General features: G+C 41.3%; 1 protein-coding gene across 1 annotated transcript; it reads right to left on the bottom strand.

Annotated features, from left to right (window-relative positions):
• On the bottom strand, nt 1–10,129 carry LOC136433171 (ras and Rab interactor 2-like). The gene is made up of 18 exons (XM_066425084.1): nt 10,040–10,129; nt 8,869–9,156; nt 7,707–7,818; nt 7,199–7,271; nt 6,734–6,825; nt 6,281–6,395; nt 5,824–5,957; nt 4,645–5,579; nt 4,215–4,338; nt 3,949–4,018; nt 3,574–3,676; nt 3,287–3,376; nt 2,938–3,129; nt 2,520–2,703; nt 2,102–2,295; nt 1,797–1,917; nt 1,542–1,616; nt 1–1,190 (listed from the first exon to the last, which is right to left on the bottom strand). Exons 2-18 carry the CDS (start codon nt 9,136–9,138, stop codon nt 1,066–1,068), a joined length of 3,009 nt encoding a protein of 1,002 aa, XP_066281181.1. The 5' UTR covers nt 9,139–9,156; nt 10,040–10,129; the 3' UTR covers nt 1–1,065.
• Between the last annotated feature and the right edge of the window lie 93 nt (nt 10,130–10,222).

The following is a 10,222-nucleotide window of genomic DNA, read 5'->3' as shown; positions in this document are numbered from 1 at the left end:
CATGTAGAAGTGCAACTTTATTTGGCATGCAATTTGTGCATCAATAGAAAATCTTGATTTGGTGTGTCATCTCAGATGAACAAATTAAATGGCTCGACATACTTCATACAATTGTTGAAGAGCTGTACATCTGATTGAAAATAATAAACCAATTTATTAATTATCTGTGAATAAATACAAAATTATCAAGATGAGTGATGAACACTGTCACTCACTCTTGGCACCAATGATCAGTTTATCTTTATCCATCCTGTTCACAAGATGAACTTAAGAACTTAGTGATTAACAATCTTTTCCACATAATCATCCAACTTAACAATAACTTGAGGATATTATAACAGAAGAGGAAAGATGCAATTAGTAGAAATTAGTAAAGCATTTCAGAAACAAGTCAACAAGTGAAAGGAAACAGAACAGTCATTAACAGATTAGACATTTGCATATACAGTAGCTTGGACAGATATGGCTACCTGAGGACCAATACTGAGAGTAAACCACAAAGAGCATTACTGAGATTGTTGTACATTCAGACTTACTTTCCACAAGTAGACCTAGCTAGTGCTACTTCCTTTTAAAAGCACCGGACATAACTGCATGTAGATACTGCAAAAATTCAACACCTTAGAACATTGACATATAACTTTTGAAAAATATAATACTTGTTAGCCCTTGAGTATATTCTGAGTGTTGCATGTTAGTACAGCCTTGGGCTGAAGAGAGTTGTCTTATCAAGACCACAGTATGCAGGATTGATTATGCCACTGTGTTAGTATCAGCAGTGCCTTTCCTATTTATGGAAGAGCCTGGAGTACACACATATTGTGTGCAGGAAGGCAAGTTGTAAGCACTGGTAGATACTTAAGTTTACAAGCTAGTTTGTCCTAAAATGTTTATTCAATTCACTCAGCAACATTCCTATATCATATAAAAAACAAAATTGTACAAACTGCATACAGTGTTATTATCAAAGATCAAGATTTCACCAAAATACATCGCTTTCTATACAAATCTTATAACAGTTCTGAGAGCCAGCACTGGCACCCAACATCATCTTAAGTTGTGATGTCATCTGGCAGCTGGTCTGATGACTTTTGACCCCTTGCTCTTGAACACAAACATGCAGGGTTTTCCTTCTGCTGCAAGCTGCGCTCGGACTGACTGGGGGAAGGCATTGTCTGGTATCTGTGTTTCTGTAAGAAGGCATGACAGCCGAGAGTTAATTGTGTTGCTTGTTGAGACTCTTATCTTGAGATAACAAATAAACCTAGGTATCTTTCTTTATTTCTAAGCCCAATTACCAACAAATTAGCAGCAGAAGCAAATTATTACATAAATGTAGTTGGCAGAATAAATCATGAGTGAATGCACAATCAACATGAGTGATTCATTACATATTACTAGTGCATCATTTCATAGAAGTAAAAACACAGTAATCAGCCAAGACTCAAAGGTTGTTTATATCATGCAGATGATGCAAACAATTTGAATGTATCATCAAAAGTCTTAAACATGAAGGAATACTGAACGGTTGAGAGACTTGCCTTCTCCTTTTACTACTTGCACCAACTTCCAGTTGTCTGGATTTGCCAGCTTAAACTTGTGACTGATCATGGCACCTGCAAAACAAAAAAGAAACAACAGTGATTTACACAAGTGGTCAGTTTCAACATGTTTCAAGAAGACAAACGATCTATACAGAGTCACAGATTTTGACCTGAAACACAGCTTCTATGATATCTTCTATCAGAGTATGCATATCAACATGAGCAAGATGTTTAAAGTAAATGTGAACTTACAGACTTCCTTGGCAGTCATGTCTTGGCGTACAGGCAGCGTCTTGTTCACAATGGTGCCGTGGTTGTGGTTGAAGATGGCAATCTTCATGAACCCCTGCACGTCACTCACACTGGGTACTCGCTACAACACATGGAGAAAACAAGTTGTTACACTGGGTACTCACTAGTCACACTGGATACTCGCAACAATACACGAAAAACATAACAATTTTAAGATGTTCCAATCAACAGACGTTTCATCAACTTGTGGGCAAAAATGGCTACCTTTCTACTTAATTCAGTACAATCTTTCTGGCATGACCTACCTCCCTGCCGGTGGTTGGTTCAGTGTTCTCCAGGTTCTTGAGCACGTGGATGGCACTACTGAGGGTGGTGAGGTAGTACCCCCCCTCCCCGTTCACCAGGTGTGGGTTCAGCAGGCTCCACATGTACTCCGCCTCAATCTCCGCGTGGGTCAGGTTACAGTGGGCCAGCACATAGATGAACACTGGGAGGAAATCTGCAACACAACACGGTTCAACTCAGTACATCTCATGGGTTCTACTGGATTCAAAACTTTGCAAGGTCTGTTAGAGCTTTGTTGCCAGTGCTCAAGAATGCAGAAGTAACAGTATCAGAAGAAAGAGGACATTTAGAGCTGCAACTTCTTTTCTCTTTCAATGCACTTCAATTTCAAGATTGTAGACTTTTCACAAGCAGAAGAGAAGAGAACCTCCCACTCACCATCAGCTCCCATAGACATGGTGCTGCTCTCCTTGCTGCTTGTATCTTTTACACTGTTGTATATGGATGACACTGCAGCCAGGAGATACTCCAGCTTCTTGGGTGGGGAATGCTCCAGCTCCATACAGTGGAGGAAATCTCTGATCACATCAAGACTGGACCCAGTGGGGGGAACGATGCTGGCCTGTCAAACAGAACAAATAGGTCCCTTTAATTTACAGAGAGAATGTTAATATGTATCAGTAAATCTCTAGAGACATGTATGCACATTTAAAACACAATCTGAACTATAAATGCAAAGGTTCTTTTATTGAATCTACAGATTGTCTGGAAAGCAATGTCAAATCTCTACTTTCCGAAATCAAGAAACAGTGCTGAACAATATACAGGATAAGTATTTGGGAATAATGATCACTACCTTAACTCCAAGTTCCTCGGGTGTTTGACGTCTGGCAGCCTTCATGTTTCTTGTGAGAACGTCCAGATCTCCTGACCTGGTGTATTGCTGGATGTAACACTTGTATATGTGCGACCTGAGATGTTTCAGTACACACTCAAACAGAGCACCTTCAATGATGGTGTCCAGAGGCAGGGGATTCCTTCGGTCATGCTGTGATAATACAGATATTATGAGGCCATATTTATGTAGGCTGTAATTGTACTACAATGTACATAGGAAAATTTTAAGACAGACAACTTTGGGTTCTAAATCTAATTAACCAAAATCAACTAACTTAAGATTTCCTCTTTTAAATACATGTCCTGACCTTTTGCTGTTCCTTGTGTATGAGTTCGTCTAGGTTGGCCTCCCCCTGGGTCAGCAGGTAGTTTTTCATCCCACTCATGAACTGTCGCACCTGTCCAAGGAACACAAGTCAGGCCAAACTTAGCAAAAGGTCTGCATATACAATACTCATGTTGGTGAGACATAAAGAGTTACTCATAGCTCATGTTTTGAAACAAAAACATGGGAAACTACATCAAACATTTACCAAATAGCCCCACCTCACGGTGGTTATTGATCTGTAAGTGTGTGATACAAAGATGAGCTCACATTTCTGATGACGACAGCAGGGTTGGTTTCAGCACTCTCCTGGGTACACTGGATGAAGTTATCTATGGTCAGGCCAAACGTGCTGTTCTTATTGGCAGCCAGCCTGCACACATGCAACAAAGATGTGATACTTGTTAATAGACTGGTAAATAATGGTACTGATCTCTCAATTCAGTTTGCAGTACATCTACAAGAAAGTCAGTACTGACTATTCATGAGAACAAAATGACATGTTGTAAGATCATCACAGATAACTTCCTTACATGTGTATTTAAAGAGATAAAAGCATACAATCATCTTTTACCTTTAAGTTGTTTCACAGAAAAACAAGGCCAATACAGATACATTTTTGTAACAGAGATAATGACAACTTACTTGATAATCTGCTCCTGTATTTTCGTAGTGGAATCTCTTCCTGTTTTTTTCTTCAAATTCAGAGCAGAAGCTACATAAAAAAATCAACATTATCATCATCAATAACTCTGCAGACCTTCATAACACAATTAATAACTCTCCTTGTCAATAACAGATATCCAGCACTTCTTTTGGCATTCTTCAGAAACCTTAATGCTGGATAATGTCTAAGAAGAGTGGCGGATCAGGTGAGCACCCTTAAGACATAGTTAGTCTGTTTGTTATACCTTTGATTTGCTTGAAGGCTGCGTTGCCTTTGTGCCGGAGCTTCTTGGTCGGCAGGATTGTTCTGCTGCTCCTTCGGCGTCCATCGAACACGTCATCATCTGCCTCATCACTGCTGCCCTCAGGCTGGGGAATGGGGAAAACAAGACATGTCATACACTGGAACTAGATACACCAGGGCTTTATGTGATAAACAAAAAATATCTCTATTCTTATGTTAAGATATGTCTTAAAATAGTGAAATAAAATTTTTAATTGTATGCCATAGAAAGTTACGAAACAGCAGTGAACAAAATTACAGAGAAGCTATCATTTCAACAGATTAAACCCTAGGCAGTTACTGTTACACAGACAAAAAACATCTTAGATTCTATCAGTCCCTTCATGGGACAAAACATCTAAGTAGCAAAGAATTAACTTAGCTTAACATACCTGAGTTGGGATGTGACCATTTCCTGGGCTGACTTCCTCAATTTCTGCATACCCCGAGGACGACATCTGGCTCCTTTTCACGTGTGTGGTGGGTTCCTTACCCTGGCTGTCCTGCAGCCTGGGGTAGTACGTCTGCACCTTCCCTGGATCAGATGTCTCCGACAGCATGGACTTGTTCTGTATGGACTGGTTCAGTACAGTGTCCTGTGTTCTATGGAAGGTAGCTGGGGACACTCCCAAACCCTGCCGGGGAGAATCTTCCAGACTGCCCATCTCTGGGATGGACATAAGAGGATCAAACTCCGACCAGTGGTTGGATAGGGAGCTGTGAGTTCTCTGTGTCTCCGCGTAGGAGCCTGATGAAGGGGTCGAGCTGGTCTGAGTCTCCTCTCCGTCGATAGATTCTACCGACAGCCCCACCCCAGGATCGCTCGTCTCTTGTTCTATACTGTTCACAAGTAGTTTCTTCTTTGGTTTGGAGTAATCCACAAGTTCTCCCTCCTGGTCAGAGAGTGCATGAGGAGGAGTCTTGTAGCCGGAGTCCCTGTCAGCCTTGGTGACAGAAAGGTTACCTTGCCTCCTCCTGGCGAAACTAGGAGGAGCGGGGAGAGACACAGAGGAGTCACTCCTGTCTGTATCATGGTGATGAGAAGATGACAAGGTAGCTGTTGTGACCACCTGTGAGGTGATGGTTGTAGTAGTCTGGTACTCTGCTGGCCTGGGAGGGGCACGTGTGGTGGGAGGGGGGATGTTCTCGCTGAAGTACACAGGGTTCAGGAACTCCAGACTTGCCTTCCTCTTGGGGCTGGGAGGGATCTTGGTTGTTGCATAGTAACTCCTGTCTGGACTGTGTGGGGGCCAGCCCCAGGATGCCCAGCTGGTTTGGGTTGGAGATGGCTCAGCTGTTGGCCTTGTTCTTACACTTGTCTCCAGGGCTGAACACAATGGGAGACAACCTTCAGACATTCTTCTGATAAAACATGTCATCTAATCATAACTACCATTCTTCTTTTGTCCATCAGACAGTGAAGGTATGTTTCACATTCAATTTGGAACAGTGTAGTGGTTTTAGTATGACAGTTTGTCTACTGTAAGCTACTATATTTACCTGCCAAAGACAATTATAGTACATGAAAACCAAGACAAAACATTTCCTGTCCATCTAGGATTGCTTCCTACCTTGCAGCTGGGCCTCCAGGATCCCATGTGTGTTGGAGTTTGGAGGTGGACTGGTTCCCAGAAGGGACACATTTTTGGAGGACATGTCAGTCTTTGGAGACTCTTCAAGGCTGCTGTGGCTGCTCAAGGTGGGCCTGAAAATGAATCATCAAAATTCTGTGACTGCTGTAAAGTCTTACAAACACAAATTTCTACCTTCCACGACATATTTCACACCATGTTACAACTGTTACAGTAAAATAACTAAATAGAAAAAAAAAACATTTGTTGCATTTCTAATGTTGTACAAGATTACAACGGATGCTTTGTGTCTGGAAAGATTTTATTGACCTTTGAAATACCATGTTTGTGACATCTTAATTGTTCTCACTTTTCTTCAATACAGTATGAAAACATCAAAGCATCTTTGGAATGATACTATATTAGGAATAAGAAAAGACCTGTATTGTTGCCTTACCTTGCAATAAGGATGGGATCACTGCGTCTGTGTTGTTGCTTACGAGAAGGGGACGTGGGTGGAGGAGCAAGTAGAACTGTGGACTTTGACTGATGATATTTGGAGACCCAAAATTCTGCAAGGACCAGAGTGGAATTTGAAGGGGTTAGGGAATAGCTTTCCATACAGGACCTATCCTTTGATCAATCCTCTGACTTTGAAACAAAACAGGGCTTTTTGTGAGCTAACTTACAAAGTTACAGCAGAACATCTTAAAAGCAAAACTTCACTAACAAAGCCATATACCTCGAAGATGAAAATAGACTGAGTGATAAACGGATTCCTTGATTCCTTACAACAAAGTAATTGAACATAAAGAAGGTTACAGTAACATTTAATCCTATTTCCAACAGGGATCAAAGCAGAGATATAAAGCTGAAATATTTTGCCAAACACACCCAAAACATCACATACCTGGACCCAACAAAGCTATGGCTGCCAGCTCAGTGTAGGTCCTTGCCTGCGCAATAGCTGTAGGAAGACACAACTGAGAAACAAGTCCATCCCTGAAAAACAAGGTATGACTTGTGAGCTCATTCAGCACCAACAATAACATATTTTATAGAAAAGAGATCATTACCACATGACATGTTACAGCCTAATATCTGTTCCAGAAACAAGGTTAATGTGGGGTTAGGGAAGATAGTGAACGTAGAAAACACAAATTTAGAAAAAAATATCAATGGGGTATTCCTATACTGCTCTTTTGCCCCAATCACCCCCCCCCCCCCATTTACCATTTGAGGCTAGCTGAGGATAGTTTATTACTCAAACTCTTTCAATCTACAGGTGGCACTTAATGCAATATCTTGGTAATAAAACTATCATTACTTCTTAATCAATCACAGTTATTGAGTATAGAGTGGACTGTGTACTCACTTGTGCTGGCAGTAGTGTGCTACCAGACTGGGGACATCTGGGAAACACCTTTCTGCCCCCTCTACCTGCAGCCCTGCAGCACACAGGCAAACATGGGTGTGAGTTGGGTCAATATCATAAACTTCACTGGCTGCCGTGGATGTCAACATATGGTACAATATGTGATAGGAGACCAAACATGGAGTAACAACACAGGGTATCCCCAACTTTGAAACAGCATTTAAATTCTCAAGCATCTATACCCACAGGGAGAATACATTTCCATCACTGATCAATTTCTGCATCTGGCTTCTGCAACTGGTATTGATTTATACAATAAAAGTCATGTTCTCCCTACTAGTAGTAGTAGTAGTCTCCCTACACTGTATGCATTACACTGTTAACACATACACATGTATCTTTAGTGTGTTCATGCTTAACAGGAGCAAAAAAAGCTATGCAAAACTACTTTGACTTTCAAACCTTCAAGTGGAACAAATGTAAATCAGTAAAGGTATGTAGTGTTTACCTGTAGGAGTTTTCTCAATGAGGTAGTGCACAATGTACTCTTCAAAGGACTCTGGTGCTCGGAATGACAACACTAACGTGCCAGGCTTGGTGCCCTGACGAACCAAAAATGTCTGAAAAGGAGACAACAGAAGACTGTTAGAATATGCTTTTGACTATTGTCAGCAACATAAACATTGCTTCAACTGCTGCCACTATAGGATGTGCTTGACAGAGGCAAGAAAGAACGCAGGCATCATGGAGTCAGGGAGGATAAAAAGTACAAGCATCATCAAAGCAGAGACATGTATTCTTCTATTGACTGACCATGTTTATTATGCTCTTCTATGTACAGTCTGAAACATTCTTTGTTGGAAACAAGATGGACATTGCTGATATGCAGACAGTAATAATGCAATGTTCATATTTCACTTTGCTTATTTTATATACTGTATAAATGTTTTGTCATAAAGGCCAGTCCAATGATCTTCCCTCAACTGCCCAAGAAGACCACTCAGTGGTCCGATAAAGTCTGGTCTAGGAGGACAGGTGGTCACTATAGACAGGATTCTAAATGCTTGTGTGAATTGGAAAAAACATCTAAGGAACCACCAAGAAGTGGAGACAATGGCCAGGTGGTCCTAATGTAGAGGTGGTGACTTGAAGCACAGGTTTGACACTATTGGCAAAGACTATAATATTGACTTACAACCACAGGTCACAGGGTGGATCCATTACAGTACATTAAGGGGTTATCAAAACAACAGAAAGGACTGGGAGGTAAGCAATTAAACTAGACATGAGGGAAGAGAGCTGCAAGACTAAACAGGCTGGAACAAGTTGTCTGATCTCAACATAAACACTGCAGCAACACTAAGTCCTGAGGACTGCCACCTGGCATTACATGTGGACTTCCTTGTAAGTCTTCAGCATTATACAGGTAAGAAAAGATCAGCTAACAGCTTTAGGTAGGTTAGTTAGCAATTCTGGATCGCCATAGTCTAAGGAGATACTGTAAATGCGGTGATTTAATTTCCCGGTAGTGAGAAAAGGGGTGTTTGTGGTGATTTTAAGTTTGCGCTAGTACTAGTATAGTCACTTATTGTACAGTAATGGAAACACTTCCTTTTATGGTGAAGATGTCAACTCGACTGCAAACATAACACCACAAGATAGATACATACTCCTATATCCTTCCCCTGTAGCATGTGTGTCGCCCCTGCTCTGCCCATCTCAGGGTGGTACCACACAGAGTCGGTTCTCTTCAGCCTCTCCACCACACTGATGTACTTGGGCTGTTCTTGGATGATGGTTGTCGTGGTGACAGAGCGATGCTGGGCATGAGTGCTGCCCTGGGGAGGGTACTTGTTGGGTGACGGTGGGTGCCTCGCCACTACGAGAGCTGGGGGGACTTGGTAGTAGGACGCTTTGGGTAGGCTGCCTTTCCGTGACATCCTGGCTTCAGTGAGTCCCTAAAACCACAAATAGGGATTATCAGCAGGAGAGATCGCAAATAGCATTTGACTACATCAACAATACAGAATATACAACATAAAGTAGCTTTAGTCCTTTCTATTTCTTCTCTCATACTTCCGAAAATGGTGATTACAGTAAGTGATCTGTTTACTGATGGTAGGTAGACAGCTTTCACAATCTACTCCAGAAAAGTCCAGCATTTTCTTTGGGAGAGAGAAACCACTCTTGATCAACCTTGCAGGAGCTAGCCATCCAAATCATTTGGTTTGTACAAACTTTTTGTGCACCCTCTTTCAAAGATTAGCACAGTAATGACAATTAGTGAAGGCTGGGGAAAATGCACCCTCAGTCAACTGTGAAAGATAAACAAACCTGCTGCCACCATGGCTTTAGGACCTTCCACTTCCAAAAATTTGATACCATTTCCTTGCTTCGGATTTGGCAACTTTCTACTTGCTATGTTTTTTCCTGTGGATAACACTACATCCCAGCAATTAATGAAGGTAGACCCTTAGAAGTTAGAACCTTAAAGTATACTTCACAGTTTAACATGTAGTTTTGCCTGTTGCCACAGCGCCCTAATTGACTGCTGCCAAGTCCAATAAACCACAAAGTAATGTGAACACCTCTCTGTTGAATACTTCTTTGTACTGACTTCTGAAAACTTGTGCATTGAAACCATGTCCTACCAAGACTGCAATACAGTGCACCCAGAGCTTTGCTCAATAAATCATAACCTACGGTAACACTAACAGGATATCAGGTTCCATCAACAGAGAAAATTTGATTTGTAAAAACTATCGAAGGGACTGTAGAAGCGACTCTACCATCTAAAGAGCTTTGTATATACTGAAGATAAACATTGGAGAACACACTAACCTTTTCTAGGTCTTCTATGAGTCCAGTAAGGAGAACCTGGCTGTTAGGCGGAACTTGAGACTTGCTGTGAACAACAAAACATACATAAATTTCATAAAAATGATGAAACGCATGTACACGTGTAAAGTAGTATGATAGACTAGACACTATATAAGAAGTAGTGACCCTGGAATGTTCTTAGAA

This window comes from Branchiostoma lanceolatum, chromosome 4, assembly GCF_035083965.1.
Source record: "Branchiostoma lanceolatum isolate klBraLanc5 chromosome 4, klBraLanc5.hap2, whole genome shotgun sequence".
In the NCBI taxonomy this organism is placed as follows: Eukaryota; Metazoa; Chordata; class Leptocardii; order Amphioxiformes; family Branchiostomatidae; genus Branchiostoma; species Branchiostoma lanceolatum.
This window is presented reverse-complemented; position numbering and strand designations above follow the sequence as displayed.

Coding starts and splice junctions, on each gene's coding strand:
- LOC136433171 (XM_066425084.1), bottom strand. CDS start 9,138: ATGTCACGGAAAGGCAGCCTACCCAAAGCGTCCTACTACCAAGTCCCC. Junction 5,958..6,280: donor GATCCCATCCTTATTGCAAG/GTAAGGCAACAA, acceptor ATTCATTTTCAG/GCCCACCTTGAGCAGCCACA. Junction 1,918..2,101: donor AACCAACCACCGGCAGGGAG/GTAGGTCATGCC, acceptor CATGTGTTGTAG/CGAGTACCCAGTGTGAGTGA.